We start from the raw sequence: 18244 nt of genomic DNA, 5'->3' as shown, positions 1-18244 counted from the left end.
CCTTTGACACGTCACATGCCCATCTCAATAATTTTTCCATCCTCAATATGTATATATATATATATCAAAGTTAAAAAATGTACAACTCTATTATCATTAATATTTATTATCATTATTGAAGTGCAGTTTTGGCTGTTGACAATGGATAGGCCATTGTATTTATTGTTTTGGGTCTTTTTTTTTATTGTTTTTGGTGCAACATTTTCTAACAGGGAGTGAGATTCTTTTTTTTATTTAATTTTTGTTTGTTATTTTTATTCATTTAGAAGTTCTGGTTCTGGACATTTCAATGTTAAATGAAGGTTTATTTGTTGCATTTTAAAGGGTGTACTTGCATTATTATGATATATTAACATTATATTAGTGGTTATTTTGGTCTAGATAATGTTGACAATGATATCGTTTATCATCAACAATTTGTTGGACAAAATATCGTCTAGCAAAATTTGTTACTTTCCCAGGCCTAGTCAAAAGTATAAAAATTATTTATACATAAACGGTCCCTCCTGAGATCTTGCTGTTATTTCATTTGCTGTGTTAGAGGACATGCTGAACTAATGTTTTACACATGATCATCACCCTAACATTTGTCACAATGATCAATTTTATGTCTATCGTATCTTCATTATTTCAACCTCACCTGTGAGCCTCCAGCCTCTGCTCCATCTCCTCCAGGCTCTCGTCCTCCATCTCCTACAGCCTCTCCTGCTGTACCTTCACCGGTCTCTCCTCCTGCATCTCTGTCACTCACCTGAAAAAAAGATGCATGAACTATAAACAGTGGGAGATTTTGGAATGGAACAAACAGAAATATTTACAGGATGGTTCTAGTATGATTCACAATTATTATTAATATAATGTGTAAATTATTCATTACCAATTTGAGTGTATAAAAACATATTAAATATGTTTTTTCCCTTAAAAGTGTTTAAACAGTTGTTGCATTTCAACACACAAAAAATAAATGGAAAAAATAAGATAAATCTAATGAAAAGAGTACATCTTTGACATTAAGCTTAAAAAAATCTGTTGACGATGATGATACTGTTAATTTTTCAGAGCTTTTTAATGTGAAAATATACATTGCAATAGATAAGTTTACAATAAAGTTAAATGATAAAAGTTTTGAAGTTACACTTCTACTACTACTAGTAATAATAATCATGATGATAATAGTAATAATAATAATAAATAATAATAATTATAATAATACGAATAAATTGTGTCTGAGGAGTCAGTTATGTGGAGGAGATTAGTTTGTAAAAGTTAGTTTTGAGTATGTGTGTGAAGGAGGAGGTGAGTCTGAGCTTAATGCAGCGGTGTCACATGTTCCAACTTACGTTTTGACTTTGAAAGAAGTCTCTTATATCCACTTTCGTTTCTTGACATGCTGCCGCCTGGCTGTGCATAACTACCAAAGACTCACAAATGAACACTTATTCAAATGTTATGTAATGGAAGCTGAGCTGAGCTCTGATATTACACAGCGTCTAGTTGACGATGTGACTCAGTACCGGTGTTCCCTAGCGGCTCCAAACTAGCAAAACAACGTGAGCACGTTCTGTTTACAACTTGGAGTGACAGCAGCAACAGCCAATAATACGTTAGCAAGTATCAGCAGAGCCAATAGATTAGCTTTTGGGTGGGTCTAATAGGAAACCGGTTTCCGTTTCGGTCCTAGTGCTCAATCAAATCCATTTAATGGAGCGTAATATTGTTTTTGGACGGAAAAAAGTGAAGGGGACCGAAACTGCCTTTTGAAAAAGTGGGGGGGACATGTCCCACCCGTCCCCCCCCAAAATTACGTCCCAGGTGCTCGATCCTGCTTGGACAGAAAATGGTTGAACACTCTCAACCAATCAGAGAGCAGCACTGTTTGCCCGCCTTTCCCCCCGGCTGTTGGAGACATGCAGCTGTATTCCTATTAATGAGAGAAGCCTTTAAATCTGTCCTTCAGAAGTGAAATTGGACCTGTCAAACTTCTCATAAGCATTCGAAAAGTACTACACCGATTTGAAAATTTCAAAAAGTGTGGGTGGCAAAAAGCTTTGGTGGTCCTGTGTGTGAAGTCTTGTGTGCCTATCACAAATGTTCTAGAAGATATGAGGAGAACATTTCAGCTGTCTGTCGGCCACTTGTGCCTTTTTTTTTAAAGGGGTTTAAATGGAGGAAAGCTGGCACAGCCCTCCTTCTGGGGCTTGTAGCACAAAAAATGTAATACCAACAGCTAAACCGAAGACATCACTTTAAAGCTGACAAAAAACCTACTAAATTTGAGAAAATCATTAGTGTACTATAAAAGATGTGGTCGGTGGTATTTTTCGTTTCAAGCATTCAAACAATAATGAAAGGAAAGGGAGAGAGAAAATCAATAGGAAAGAGGGAAATTGGTGGATCACAGGAAAGGCGGAATAAGTAGAAAGAGCAGAAAAAGAAGAGGGTGGTGATGAAGATCACCAAAGCCAGCCTGAGCAGGTGAGTTTCAGCTGATTTTTAAAGGAGACCACTGAGTCCACTGATCTCAGGCTCAGGGGGAGAGGTCCAGAGTCTGGGGGCCACAGCAGCAGATGATCTGTCACCTTTGGTCTTTAGCCTGGTGCTGCACAACCAGTAGGCTTTGGTCACTGGACCTCAGGGACCTGCTGGGGGTGTAGGGACTGAGAAGATCACCAATGTAAGATGGTGCTTGTCCATGTAAGGCCCTAAAGACCAGAACCAGGATCTTGAAATGAACCCTGAAGTTGACTGGCAGCCAGTGAAGCTGGAGGAGAAGTGGGGTGATGTAGGTGTGCTTGCAGGACTTGGTCAGAAGCCGAGCACAGGCATTCTGAACCACCTGCAGACGATTCAGGGAGGTTCTGCTCAGACACGTGAAAAGAGAGTTACAGTAGTCTAAGCGTGAGGAGATGAAGGTGTGGAGAACTGTCTCAAGTTCAGAGCGGGACAGAATGGGACTCAGCTTAGCAATGTTCCTGAGATGGAAGAAGGAAGAGCGAACAAGAGAACTGACATGAGAATCCAGGGTGAGAGCTGGGTCAAAGGTCACACCAAGATTCCTGACAGAGGGTTTGGTGTGAGAAGAACGCTGACCAAGAGAGTCTCTGACTTTGGGAACCAGCTTGTCTGGGGCACAGATGAAGATCTCAGTCTTATCTTGATTCAGCTGTAGAAAGCTCCCAGCCATCCAGGTTTTGATATGTAGGTCGTACATACAGCCAATCATCTAGTGTGACATCATTGGCAGGACCCTGAGGCCGGCCAGAAGGAAACATGGCATTTAATAAGATGCCCCTAAAGATGCTAGATCAGCTCCTGATGTACTTTATATGTCATATGTGCTATGTGTCACAAAGTCGACAATATTTTTCTAAAGAGTCAGTGACACATGCATTTATTACCTAATGTTTGGATTATGCAAATTTACTGTACTTTGGTGCTCCTCAGCCTTGAACCGGCTGCAGATTGTGCAGAATGCTGCTGTGAGGTTTCTGACAAGCACGAGTAGACGTACTTCCATTTCACCGGTCTTGGCACATTTGCACTGGTCGTGACCTTTAGGGTCTGTTTTAAAATCTTTCTCTTTGCCTATAAGGCATTGAACAGCCTGGCACCTGCTCACCTTACAGAATTACTCACACCCTATGTGCCAGAGCTCTCTCTGAGGTCAGCCGACCGCTTGCTGCTGTACACCCCCAAAATGAAATATAAAACAAGTGGGGAGGGGGCTTCTGTGCATGCCGCACCTATCCTTCGTAATGCCCTCCCCATCACCATTTGGCAGTCATCATTGGTGTCTGTCTTCAAGTCAAGACTGAAGACCCATTTTTATGAACTGGCCTTTGGCATATGACCACCTTATATGCTTGTTTTTGCTCTCTTAGATGTTTTAAGGCTCTTTGTTTTGATAGCTGGTTTTATTCAATTCAATTCAAGTTTATTTATATAGCGCCAAATCATGACAAGAGTCGTCTCAAGGCACTTCACATAGTAAACATTCCAATATAGGGTCAGTTCTTTAAGCCAATCAGTAAAAAGTTTCCTATATAAGGAACCCAGCAAATTGCATCAAGTTACTGACTAGTGTCAGAGTCTTTACAGCAGTCCTCATACTAAGCAAGCATGCAGCAGCAGTGGAGAGGAAAACTCCCTTTTAACAGGTAGAAACCTCCAGAGGATCCTGGCTCAGTATAAGCAGCCATCTGCCAGACAAGAGAGAGCGCACGCGCACACCCGCACACACACACACACACACACACACACACACACACACACACAGTGCATGGTGGCGCAGTGGTTAGCACTGTTGCCTCGCAGCACGAAGGTTGCAGGTTCGAAACTCGGCTCGACTGCGGCCTTTCTGCGTGGAGTTGCGTGTTCTCCCCATGCATGCGTGGGTTTCCTCCGGGTGCTTCGGTTTCCCCCACAGATCGCAACATGCCCTATAGGTTATAAATTGCAAGTCGCTTTGGATAAAAGCGTCAGCTAAATGAATAAACATAAACATAAACACACACACACCTACCAAGTAGTGTTTCTATGGTTGCATTGTGATTTCACAACCATTGAAGGTGCTACATAAATACAGGTCATTTGCCAGGCAAGATGCACCCTGGAGACGTCACCCGTACATAGCCACACAAACAAGACAGGCAACTCAACCTCACTCTTATTGTATATTCTCCAATCAAAACGAGGAGGATATGCTAACCGCATTCAGAAAGGCTGCAGTCTGAGCTCATACCTGCAACCTTCTTATTGTGAGGCAACAGGACTTATACTGTGCCACCATGGAGCCCTCATTTCAAGTTTCAGATTCAGATTCATTCTCTTTTATTGTCGTTTACCAGCAATTCAAACAGGAGGATGGAGTGTGTTCACCTGAACAACCTAAACAAAAAATACACTCACCAAAAATCAATAATAAACATAAAGGGGAAAAGTTCACAACTCTCACCGCATTAAGAAAGAGCTTTTTCCTTTGTCTCAAGTCGTATCCTGGTTTTCTCAGTGACGCTTCTTTTTAAATAAGTTTAACCTTTTCAAACTCAGGGAGGTGCTGCACAGTGACAGGAGCTCAGTGACCTGCTGATTCAGAGAAACATTCCTGAGCTTCGAAAAGTCTCATCATGGTCACGCTATGAGCCATGCTGGCCCTGAATGCATTCCTCCTCACCTGTAAACCTGCCCTTCATCTTCGTCGTCCGCCCTGCAGGAGGTGAAAGTTGGAGCAGAGGAGAGCCGTGCCCTGAAGACTCAGATCCAGCTGGCTGAGGAAGCTCAGAAGCAAGCCAGGGGGATGGAGATGGACTATGAGGAAGTCATCCACCTGCTGGAGGCTGAGATCGCTGAGCTGAAGACTCAGAGTCTGGACCACCCAGCACCCAAGAAGGTAACCTCTGTGACCTCCAGCTGAACCAGCTTTCATTTGCTGAATCCAAACCAGCCAGCTTGAATCCTGTTAATATTCTTTGGAGATCTTTTACAGAGATTCTAGCTGATTCACTGTGAACTCTACTTCCCCCGAGTCAGTTCATCTAGTTTGATTCATCACTGAGTTCTGATAGTTGATCTTGTAAAATCAACATGTTTTCACTGACAATGAGACTTTTTCCCATCTTCTTAGATGCTTTACATCTCTGATGTAAAGAATCACAAAGTTGCCCAAAAGTTCTGGAACTAAAGAGGGATGTCTTCTTTATTAACAGGAGCAGCATTCAAATGTTATTGTGTAAAATCTGAAAACGCCACTCATGTTTGTTTATTGTGATCAGCTGTTGCATTAGCATGCATTCAGGTTTAGTCTAAACTTTCCAAAATCTCATGAAACAACCTCATGTTGTTGTTGTTGTTGTTTACTTCAGGAGGAGACAGAGGAGCTGAAGAAGAGGGTGGCTGTTCTTGAGTGTCAACTACGGAAGAGTGACGCAGCAAAAAAGAGTTTCGAGATGTCAACAGGAAAACTGCTAAGTTTTGTGGAGGTAAACAGTCAAAACAAACAATAAACAGAAACTTTCACTTCACAGCTGCATTTAGTTTTGATGCAAACAGGACGTTAGTTACAATTTTTTTTGCGTTGTAACGTTATTTTAAATCAAGATGCACAACAGAATTGTCCTTTATGAATCAAAACTGGTGAATCTAAAAAAATATACAAAGTGTTGTTTGTTTTTCTGATTGTTTTTGTAGAATGTTCAAGAGTTTCTGTTGGAAAGTCACAGACCCACAAAGAGCTTCAGGTAAAGTGTGTGTCTGTGTATGATGGTGCCTGCCTGCGTGTGTGTGTGTGTGTGTGTGTGTGTGTGTGTGTGTGTGTGTGTGTGTGTGTGTGTGTGTGTGTGTGTGCGTGTGTGTGTGTGTGTACATTTCTATGACAGAGTGAGAAGACATTGATTGGCAGTCTGCTGCTCGATAGCAACACTGCACACCAGCTAATGAGTTTTTATTCCTCTGACAGTTGTTGTCATAGCAACAGCTGGCCAATTTAATACTTTTTATCATCATTTTTGTGTTTTTATGGTTTCAAATTGACTGTTATGTCATTTTCCTCTCCTTGGCTTCCTTATTTTTTCTGTAGACCTGAACACTGTTTGACATGTATTACTCATGAAAGTTCACATTATACTTGTGTTTTTACATAATTTAGACCAGGTTAGAATGAGGTATAAAAAATAATTGAACGATAAGTGTTTAGGAAATGGATTCAAGTGGAAGTGACTTCCTCAGAAGTGTGTAAGTGTGTAGCAGCCATGTAATGATGTCTCCAGCAGAGAGCCCATTAGTCTGGGCTTCACACACACTCAGTGGTCCAGCTTGGCCCACTTCAGCTCAGGTAGGACAGCAGTTGGCACCTGTTAATGGGCACCTGCAGTGAGCAGCAAAAAGGCAGTGGTGGCGTTACGAAACGTGTTGACCTGCAGGGAGACTGAGGGTCCGCTGCTCCCTCTAACACTTCCAATTATTGGTTTTATCTTGAAAAACTGCAGAAATTCAACAAGGAATTCATCTCAGAAATAAGTATAAAGGTTTACTGCTATTTCTATCCTAAGTGCTGTCAGATTTAGTCAATTTTTGATCAAATAAAATGCTGATTAGGAAGAGGTTTTCTACGTGAAAGAGACATCTGATTGGAATGAAGCTTCACTTTTACAGATCAATAAAGATGGCAGGATTGGGCCATTTTTATTTTTAATAGGAAGGAAAACAAAGTTAGGGGCAGCGATAACAGTAATTACCAGCAGGGTATCATGGTGGGTGGCAGTTTCTTGACCCACGACATGCAGAATCACAACACTGAGAACCGGTGAGTACGTAAAAACGTCTTTATTTTTAGATGAAGAGTAACAGGAAAAATGGGAACAGACGCAGTGCAGGACTGGCAGCAAGATTCCAGGAGGAGATCTGAGGAGGGAGACAGAGTGAGTATTTGGTGGGAATGACGGAGGATAATCTTAAGAAGGGAGCTTACTGATTGTAGGTAGTGGTGAGAGGCTCAGGGAGGGCTAGGTCAGGTCCGGGTGAGCAGGAAGGATCCAGAAGGTGAAGCAACCGTTGAACCAGAGGGGAGGTAGGAGCAGAGGTTTGGTGTGAGCAGGTGAGCGGCTGAGAGCGGGCGGCCAGGGGAGGAGACAGCGTGATCTGGGTTGCAGGAGACCAAGCTGGTTATGGAGATGGTGGGGTGTGGAGCGAAGCCTGGAGCAGAGCAGGGAAGAGTAGTCAGGGTTTTCTGGCGACAGGAAATCCAGCAAAAATTCATAAGATCAAACAAGCGCACAGGAACTAGAAAAAACACGAGATCGAGACAGGTAAAAGGCTAGAGCTACCCAAACAGAGTAATCATCCGGTGAAGTGAAGTGTCACACTGCTCCTTAAATACCCTGGACCTTGATGACAGGATTAGCTGCAGCTGGAGACTCTCAGACACGCCCACCTGAAACAATGCTCAGAGGAAAACAGGGTTACATGCAGGAGGCTCACCACGGACCGTGACAGTACCCCCCCCCCCCCCCCCAAACGGACACCACCTGGCGGCCGAGCAGAGGAGGAGGAGGAAGCCCGAGAGGCCTCGAAGTCTCTGATGAGATCCGGATCAGTGATGAAGGAGCGAGGCACCCACGAACAATCCTCCGGACCATACCCTTCCCATTCCACTAGGTACTGGAGACCCCTGCCTCGGGGACGGACATCGAGGAGACGACGGGCCGGATAGACCAGGCCACCTCCGACGAGCCGAGCTGGTGGAGGAGGAGTGGGAGCAGGACACAGAGGGCTGGACAGAACAGGCATTATCAGGGAGACGTGGAACACTGGGTGGACTCTCATGGACGGGGGCAAGGCTAGATGGACAATGGAGGGGTTTATGACGTCAGTGATGGGATAAGGACCAATGAACCGAGGAGTTAATTTCTTGCTGGTGTCTTTTAGCCAGATGTCCCTTGTGGAGAGCCAGACATTCTGCCCAGGGACATATACAGGAGCGGGTCGTCTGTGGCGATCCGCCAGGCGGCGGTTGCGATTAGCTGTCTTTTGAAGAGCCGCTGTGGTCTGAGCCCAGGTGCACCTGGCATGGCAAATGAACTGGGGGGCTGAGGTAGGAGGGTCCTGATTGGATGGAAATAGAGGGGGCTAGTAACCTAGAACGGTTTCAATTGGAGACAAACCTGTGGATGCGGAGGTGTGAGCGTTGTGGGCATATTCAACCCAGGGCAGTTGGGAACTCCATCCAGAGGGGTTGGATGAACACACACATCTTAACATGGCTTCGAGCTCCTGATTTATCTTCTCACATTGCCCGTTGGTCTGAGGATGGAATCCGGAGCTCAGGGCAACACGGGCCCCCAGGTGGTTGGCAAAGTCTCTCCATACGCGGTACAGGAATTGAGGACCACGGTCAGACAAGATATCTGCTGGAATACCATGAAGACGGAAAACATGTTTGATTAGTAGATTGGCAGTTTCGGCAGATGAGGGGAGAGACGAGAGGAACTAGGTGACAGGACTTGGAGAAAAAATCAACAACAGTGACAATGACTGAAAAACCATTAGAGGAGGGCAAACCGGTAACGAAATCCAAGGCTATGTGGGACCAAGGGCGAGTGGGTACCGGAAGAGGGTTGAGAAGGCCAGCTGGAGGTTGATTACTGCATTTGTTTCGGCTTTCGGCCACAGATGGAACAGGCACTGATGTACTCACGGACGTCTTTATACATGGAGGGCCACCAGAAGGTTCTGCGGATGAGAGCTAGAGTGCGACCGACCCCAGGATGAATAGAGAATTTAGCAGTGTGGGCCCAATGTATAAGGTCACCACGAACTCGGGTAGGGACATAAATCTTTTGTGGTGGACCGGTACCTGGATCGGGTTCAGTCTGCTGGGCCTCCTGAACCCTTTTTGTGATGTCCCAAGCAACTGCGCCCACGATGCAGGATGGTGGCAGAATAGGAGCTGATTCAGGATCCTTGTCGGGCGAGTAGTCTGGACAGGGCGTCAGGTTTAGTGTTTTTTGAACTGGGTCTGAAAGAGATGAGAAAGTGAAAACGGGAGAAAAACAGGGACCAGCAGGACTGTCGGGGATTTATTCTTTTTGCTTCTTTTAAACATGCCAAGTTTTTATGGTCGGTCCAGATGATGATGGGATGTTCCGCTCCCTCCAGCCAGTGTCGCCACTCCTCTAGGGCTAATTTAATGGCCAGCAGACCCCGATCCCCAACATTGTAGTTCCGCTAAGCTGACGAGAGGCGGCGAGAGAAGAAGGCGCATGGGTGGAGACGGTGATCTGAGGGGGAAACCTGCGACAGTACAGCACCAACGCCAGAGTCTGAAGCGTCAACCTCCAGGGTGAACTGGGCGGAAGTGTCGGGACTGGTCAGGATAGGTGCTTGTGTGAATTTGTCTTTTAGGGTTTGAAAGGATTCTTCAGCAGAGGAGGACCAAATAAAGGGTTTGTTTATGGATGTGAGCTGAGTGAGTGGGGCGGCAGTCTGGCTGTAGACTTTAATGAAGCGACGATACAAGTTTGCAAATCCTAAGAAGCGTTGAAGCTGCTTCCGTGTGGTGGGAGTTGGCCAGGAGAGAACCAACTTGACTTTTTCCGGATCTGTCTTCAACCGCCCGCTCTCAGGGATGAAACCGAGGAACTTAACTGAAGAGACGCGAAACTCACACTTCTCTGCCTTAACATAAAGCCGGTTCTCCAGGAGGCATTGAAGTACACTTCTAACATGCCGTCGGTGTTCTGCAGGGGATCTGGAAAAGATTATGATGTCATCCAAATAGACAGTGACAAACTGGTTGAGGTAGTCGCCAAGAACAGAATTTACCAGGGATTAAAATACTGCGGGGGCATTTGTGAGACCGAAAGGCATGACTAAGTATTCAAAATGACCCAGGGGAGTTTTAAACACTGTTTTCCATTCATCACCCTCTGATACGGACGAGATGGTATGCGTTGAGTAGATTCAGTTTGTGAAAATGGTAGCATCTTGGACTGGTTCAAATATGGATGACAGTAACGGAAGCGGATATTTGTTTTTTACGGTAATTTGGTTGAGACCTCTGTAGTCAATGCATGATCTAAGTGAGCCATCTTTCTTAGAGACGAAAAAGAAGCCTGCCCCCAGTGGTGAAGTGGATGGTGTGATAATAGCGGATGCAAGGGATTCATTAATGTAGGTGGACATCCTGAGCTGTTTGGGTTTGGAAAGGTTATACAACCTGCTGGATGGAAGTGTGGCGCCTGGCAGGAGATCGATAGCGCAGTCATAAGGTCGGTGAGGAGGTAGAGAGGAGGCTCGGTCCTTACTGAACACAAGGGAGAGGTCATGGTACTCCTCCGGCACTCCTGACAGGTCGGGGAGAACCGGGGAATCAGATGTTGGTGCTGAACAGATAGGTGAAGCAGAACGAAGGCAATTAGTTAGACAGTGGGTACTCCAAACAGTAACCTGGGATGTTTTCCAATTTATTTGCGGGTTATGAGTCACCAGCCAATCATATCCTTGGACTACGGGTGAGTGAGGAGATGGAAAAACAAAAAACGTGATACTTTCCTGGTGGTTGCCTGACACCAGTAAGCTGACTGGCACGGTCTGGTGGGTTATAGTAGTGAGGGTATTGCCATCCAGGGATGATGCTCGCAGAGGAGTCGGAAGGGGAATAGTGGGGATGTCCAGATCTTGAATGACTGGTCCAGCATATTACTTTCGCATCCAGAATCCAACAAGGCCTTCAACACACGACTTCTTTGATTACACATCACTGTACAGGAAAGCGTACATTGGGAATTTGAACCACCATTACCACCCACCAGTAATCCCGGAACTACTGGTGGCTTCCCCTATTAACCGCAAGAAACAACCTGAGATTCTGTGCCCCGGCTGACCACAATATAGGCAAAGGGTGGCGGCAAAACGACGTTGCCGCTCCTCCTGGCTTAACTGGGTTCTGCCGATCTGCATAGGCTCACCTCCAGAAGATGATGCGACTGGTGGCTGAGAAGTTCTGGTCTGAGTTAGTGGTGGAAATTACATTGTAGAGTCCTTAGAATGCTCCTTGAGATGTTTCTCAATCTTTAAGGACAAGGCTATAAGAGCTTCCAGGTCGGGGGTGGGGGGTGGGGTGGGGTGGGGGGGGGGCTTGGCATAATGCCAACTGATCCTGGAGACAGTCATTTAATCCCTGAGTGAATGCCCCGAGTAGTGACCCATGATCGAGGGAGGAAATTGCTGCCAGCGTGCGAAACTCTATAGCGAAATCGGCTACAGTTTGATTTCCCTGACAGAGTTTCCACAATCTCTTGGCTACCTCAGCTGGGGATTCTGAATGATCGAATGTTTGCTTAAATTCAGTTAGGAATCATGAGAGCGGACCGCGCAGAAAACCGGTGTCATGGTTCCTGCCTTCAGCCCAATCTAGAGCCTTGCCACGGAGTAGCCCGATAATATAAGACATTTTCACTGAATCTAAAGTAAAAGCTTCAGGCGAACTTTCAAAAGCTAACTGGCAATTAAATAGAAACCCACGGCATTTGCCGAACTCACGAATAGGTGTCTGAAGGAGGAGAGTTAGGTATCCGGAAGTTTACAACAGGAGGCAGAACCGGAAGTGCGGACGGAGGAGAAACTGGGAGCTGCTGAACTGTAGGTTCCGGAGGAGTTAATTTAGTAGTGAGGTTGTGTAACATAGTGTCCATCTGGAGTAACCGTCGGTGAGAGTCGGAGAATTGTTCCAGTAAGCCATGGATGGCGTGTTCATGGCGTGTGAGTATATCTGAAACAGCAAACGGAAAGTTAGTGGACGGATTGGATTCTGCAATGGAGTCAACGTTTAGGCCGAATGATTCTGTCATGGTGGGTGGCAGTTTCTTGACCCACGACATGCAGAATCACAACACTGAGAACAGGTGAGTACGTAAAAACATCTTTATTTTTAGATGAAGAGTAACGGAAAAAACGGGAACAGACGCAGTGCAGGACTGGCAGCAAGATTCCAGGAGGAGATTCTGAGAAGGGAGACAGAGTGAGTATTTGGTGGGAATGACAGAGGGTAATCTTAAGAATGATTGTAGGTGGTGGTGAGAGGCTCAGGGAGGGCTAGGTCAGGTCCGAGGCTCAGGGAGGGCTAGGTCAGGTCCGGGTGAGCAGGAAGGATCCAGAAGGTGAAGCAACCGTTGAACCAGAGGGGAGTTAGGAGCAGAGGTTTGGTGTGAGCAGGTGAGCGGCTGAGAGCTGGCGGCCAGGGGAGGAGACAGCGTGATCTGGGTTGCAGGAGACCAAGCTGGTTATGGAGATGGTGGGGTGTGGAGCGAAGCCTGGAGCAGAGCAGGGAAGAGTAGTCAGGGTTTTCTGGCGACAGGAAATGCAGCAAAAATTCATAAGATCAAACAGGCGCACAGGAACTAGAAAAACCACGAGATCGAGACAGGTAAAAGGCTAGAGCTACCCAAACAGAGTAATCATCCGGTGAAGTGAAGTGTCACACTGCTCCTTAAATACCCTGGACCTTGATGACAGGATTTGCAGCTGGAGACTCTCAGACACGCCCACCTGAAACAATGCTCAGAGGAAAACAGGGTTACATGCAGGAGGCTCACCACGGACCGTGACACGGGGTGAGTAAAGCTAGCAGAAGTAGACATGTGCCCAGTGTGTCTTCCAGCTGCATAACAGCATAAGTAAAGGGATGAGCCAGGATAATCCATTCTTATTAAAATGGAAAGTCTGGAGTCTAGTCTTAAAATTGGACAGGATGGCTGCCTCGTGGATGGAAACCAAAAGTTGGATCCACCAGAGAGGAGCCTGAAAAGGTTCTGCCTCCTGTGCTAGTTTTAGAACGTAGTAGACCTGCATGACTGAGAGGGAAACACTCTTTTGGGAACTTATGGAACAATAAGATCTGTAATAAGATGGAGCTTGATCTTTTAGAGTTTCCTAAATTAAAAGCTCCAATCTGCATTTGACAGGATTGTTGCAAAATTAGTAGAAATCTGACATCTCGGCCTAACTCATCTGAGCTCTGCAGCAGCGTTCTGGATTAGCTGGAGGTGTTTACGAGTTTTTGAGTCTAGAAGCAATACATGCATATTATTTACATTTATATGCATTCTTCAGGAAGTTCCTGATTTTAATAATATTGTTCAGATGCAATATGGAAAGTGTTTTCCGAATAAAACAACATAGAGGAAATATCTGGCTCGTTTCACTTTTGTCTAAGTTCAGAAACAAATCATTAAAAGTCGTTCAGACTTTAATGCTGTCAGAGACATCTTAGTTCAATAATGAGTTCACCAGTTTATCAGCAACTCTTCATCTTTTGTTCCCTTTACTGGTTCCCAGACGTTGTCTTGGTCTTGTTTGGACTTCTGTCCTTTTTATAAATGTTTTTTTATTCTATACTATTACTGTCACTATATATTTATACAGATTAAATTTCTTATTTATTTTTCTTGATTTATTTAATTATTTTCCAACCTTTTATCAAACAGATTTTATTTTTTCCTTTCTTTCTTTTTTAGTTTTTTATTATTTTTGCTTTTTTCTTTGCTCCTTCTTCTCTCCAGCCATCTTTTGTTTAAAGATTTTATCTTTATTTTCTTCCATCTGCCATCCTGATCGCAGCTCCTTCTTTCTTCCTCTGCGGTGTTTAATCCCAGTTTATCAGCTCCGTCTGGTGGGTTGTGTAAGCTGGAAATCCGGTCACTTGGTCATGTTGTTAAGTCATCCATCACATCTCCTGCCGTCTACATTTTGTTTCACTACAGGTCAGTGGGACACTTCAGCTTTCATAACTGCTGGACCCCCCACCCCACCGGACCCCCCTTGGTCCTCGCTTTATTTTTACTCACCTGTTTGTCTGATCTGGGTCACTCGCCTGATAAAGCGTACAGCTGAATCATCAGTTCATTAAAGGAGGAACATTTGAAGCTTTGTTCGTGTTGTAAGAAAGAAAAAATTATTTATTTATTTTTTGTTTTGCTGATTTCAAGAGTTTTTGGTTCCTGATTCACATTAAAGCTGAGCTTCGTTTTGTGTTCAAAGCTCCAACAGAAAATAAAATATGAAAATAACAAGGTTAGCTTCTGAGAGAAGCAGCGGCGTAGAGCACGGCGGTTAAGTGAGAAACAGTCATCAGGGGATCTATGACACCTTCAAAGTACCACAGAGACCAAAGATGCGAGTGAGATGTTTGTTTGTTTAAACACCAACAGAACCTCTGAGGAAGGTCCAGATGAACAGTCCAGTGCTCTGTCTGTATTCTGTGTGAGGAAGAGGAGGAAATGCAGGAAGCAGTTTGGTGTTTGTGACAAACCTGCAGCTTTATGAAAAGACGTTCTATCATGAGCCTTACTGTTTAGAGTTAGCTAGTTGCTAAATCTGCTGTGATTTTTATAGAATTTTATCACTTCAGTGGGATTTTTGTCCCAAATTTCCCCTGAGAGAAGCAAACAGATTTAATTAGTAGACCAAAAGGGATTATGTGTGTTTTGTTTGTGTGTATTTGGCCTGTTGGTGTTTATTCTTTTTCGGTTTCTTCTTGCTTGTCTCGTCTTAATTTGATCGTGAAATCCTTTTTACAAGCAGCTGTTCCCAATGACATCCTCAGCAATGGGGTCAGAGGTCATTCTATATTAAAATCTCCATCTTGTCTGAAGGTCTCAGCCAATCAGATGGATTGTTATACAGGTTTGCTCTGACCCCTACTGTGGTGGTGCTTCCTGTTTTTCTCTGTTGACTTCCCTCCTTTCTGTTTGCAGCGCTGGAGATGTGAAAGTCGGCTCTTCACCTCACAGCATCCCTTCTCGCTACAGGAAGAGTCACGGGACGGCAGCCTCACTCGCCCAGGAGGCGAAGGAGCTGACACGGTCTGTCAGATCCATCCTGGAGGTTGACTGTAAGTGAGTGGCCTGCGTGTCCTCCTCCTCTTCCTACTCCTGCATGCCACTCCCACCACACGAAGCAGAAAGCCTACCACTGTGAATGACTGTCCTCCCCATTTCAGTGCTGACCTTCTAGACGACCCCCCATAGGAGATCACAGTCAGCGAGGCATCGGTCCGACGCCAACCTCCTCTTCCTTCTCCAAGCATCAGCTCTCTCCTCCCTGCTGCTCCTCATCTCTTCACCTCCTAATGGACTGAAACCTGCATGACAGATCTGTTGAACGTCTTCTCCACTGTCAAACTGCTGCTGGGTGTTTGAACCTGCAGCTGGAAAAGCCAAAGTCTGAATGTCTTCAGCAATAAGGCAGAACTCTGGTTCTGTTGGTCCAACTGTGATGAGCAGTTTTTTTTTCTGCAGGCTAATGCACTGAAAGACTAAACTCATGGACAATATGAATGTTTCCATGTTTGCCCATTGATCTATTGATCCCCCTTTATTATAGGATCAGATCAAGCAGGACTTCCTGCTAATACGCCAATTATCCTCTATTTTCAGAAATTATTACTATTTATATTTAAATTTTTTTGTGTAATGTTTGTTTTTCTAAAAAATATATCAAAGAAAATCTGAAATATTTATTTTTTTCCTGAAATATTCAACCTTTTTTAATAATTTAATTTTAACTCAATTTTATTCTCTCTCTTTTTTTTAAAATAATATGTTCAGTCCAGTTGAATTCCGGTTTAGAACTCCTGGTTTATTCCTGATTTATTTGTATTTCCCATCCCAGCAGCCAGACGTCCAGGTAATCTGTTAAAGTGGTTCAGGATCAAACGTTTTCCAGACTCTTCTCACTTGGTTTCAATCCTCGTACCTGAACATTTTCACTCATTCAGCCATAAAAAGGTGTCTAATCCAGGGGATGAGCTGGAAATATTTTACCAAATGACTTATGACTTAGCAAAGATTATAAATCAGATCTACTTGTCACAGAGAAACATTAGTTCTCATTTGAAGCTATAAAAATACCAAAGATAACAAAGTCTCACACAAAACTGAATTGCTCCAAAAGGAGATTTCACAAAGTTAAAGTTACCTCGTGGGTCCCTACTGCCTCCATTAACACTCCAAATGGAAAAAATGTGTCCATCCATTTTTGGTCAGTGCTTGGTTTTAGGAATTATGTGTCTGAAACAAACCTTTAAAAAAATCCCTGTTTGTGACATCACAACAGGAAAAGTAGAATATAACCACCGCTCACATGCAAGAGAGAGCTGCTGCTGGAGGAGCAGCGGCTCTACTTCGAGCCCCTCCTGAATATCACATCTTCTCTGCTAATATAATAGCTCCCTGGGATGGGTGGGCATGGCCAGCTCCAGCTGAAACATCTAATTTTGGAAGATACTGAAACTGTCAGGAATGCTGAAATAGCTTTATGTGAGAGGGATTTTGTACAAAGAACTCCACGGACATGTTTGGTAACAACCATAGAAATATTATAACTTAAGAATAAAAGTCATAATATTTCCCCTTTAAAAAAACTCAAAGCACCTAATTCAGACAACAGTTGACAATGTTTACAATGTCTATGTTGTGAAAAAAAAAAACTTGTTTTATTCTGACATTCATTTTCATCCTCTGAGGCATTTTAATAAGAACTTAAACCTTTTTAATGATCAATGGGCAGAACTCCTGCAGGTTCGGTGTGGTCCTCTAACTTTACCCATCCTATGCCTCCGTATCAATACTCTCATCATCAAACAGCCAATACAGATCAATATAAAACTTCAGTAATAGGTTCTGTTGTTAGCGCTTCATCACACAGTTAGAATTCTACTTCCTGTGCGTCACAGTTTTCTTCTCCGTGTTAGCTTGGTGTTTTAGAGGCTGTTTGTTCAGTGGATTAGCAGAAATAATGAAGCATCATGGGACAGTGAAGGATGGACATGTTCAGCACCACCACTGGGATGGATAAAGGCAGGCTTCAATAAAGATGAAGAGCTGGGTTCTGAAGAATCCGCCTGCCGAGATGATCATCTTGCTTCCGTCCTGTTTGGAGTTTTCTGCCGTTTCTGAGGAACTGTTCTGTTTCTGATCATGAGTTCTTTGTAAGCTGGATCAGATTTGTGATGCTGCTGTAAAAAATGGTCATAGCTTCTACGTTTGACTGGGCTGTGACTGGTACGAGGAAAATAAAATATTTGATGGTAAAGGCTTGTTCTGAAGCTTCAAGTGTTACAAAGGTCCGGTTTGGGATGAAAAATGTGTCTCCAAATGTTTTCTTTTATCAGACTGTGCCCTAAAGCCTTGTTAGTGTGACTCATCTAGAAACAATGTTTTTGGGATTTGCAGAGTTCAACCTCAGCTCTAACATTTGGGTTCTTAACTTGAACCTCTTGGCTCTTTAGGCAGCTGGTTTCCAACTTCTCAAAATTGAAAACAATTTCTGTCAAATCAAAAGATGTTTTCCATCAGGTTCAGATCCCATCAAGTCATTTCAGCAACAAATGTTTTTAGAAACTGGGTCAACAATTCCTGATCTTGTAGGAAAATGCTCGAGAACATGAGTTTCCAGTAAGTTCACATAGGTTTTTGTTTAACGTTTTTGTTTAAAATTTGTAAAAATAGTTTAACTTGTAGGTCGCCATTGTCGTTAGCGTCGCAATGCACTCTGAGTAGTGACATCATATCTTAGGTGTGTTCTTGCTGTGTCTTTGTAAATCCATGCTTTCGTTCTTTTTTAAACACAGAAACAGTTTTGTTTACCTGTTTGTAGCTACGGTTTCGCCGACAGCTGCCGGCTACTTCAGGCTGACGCTGATGGTGGCGCGTCACTTCCTTCTCCGTTTATCTGCGGGCAGCAGAGGACG

General features: G+C 44.1%; 1 protein-coding gene across 1 annotated transcript in view; it reads left to right on the top strand.

The window, feature by feature from the left end:
* Nucleotides 1–17586, top strand: part of stxbp4 (syntaxin binding protein 4) — a 56710-nt gene extending 39124 nt beyond the window's left edge. The window contains exons 17-21 of the mRNA XM_054749439.2: nt 5213–5389; nt 5862–5978; nt 6187–6236; nt 15249–15385; nt 15494–17586. Of these exons, the coding sequence (XP_054605414.2) occupies nt 5213–5389; nt 5862–5978; nt 6187–6236; nt 15249–15385; nt 15494–15507 (495 nt within the window). The 3' untranslated portion in view covers nt 15508–17586. The remainder of the gene's footprint in view (nt 1–5212; nt 5390–5861; nt 5979–6186; nt 6237–15248; nt 15386–15493) is intronic.
* Nucleotides 17587–18244: the final 658 nt, after the last annotated feature.

This window comes from Nothobranchius furzeri, chromosome 16 (genome assembly GCF_043380555.1).
Source record: "Nothobranchius furzeri strain GRZ-AD chromosome 16, NfurGRZ-RIMD1, whole genome shotgun sequence".
Taxonomy (NCBI): domain Eukaryota; kingdom Metazoa; phylum Chordata; class Actinopteri; order Cyprinodontiformes; family Nothobranchiidae; genus Nothobranchius; species Nothobranchius furzeri.
Note: the sequence above shows the minus strand (reverse complement) of the source record. Positions and strands in the feature narration are given on the sequence as shown.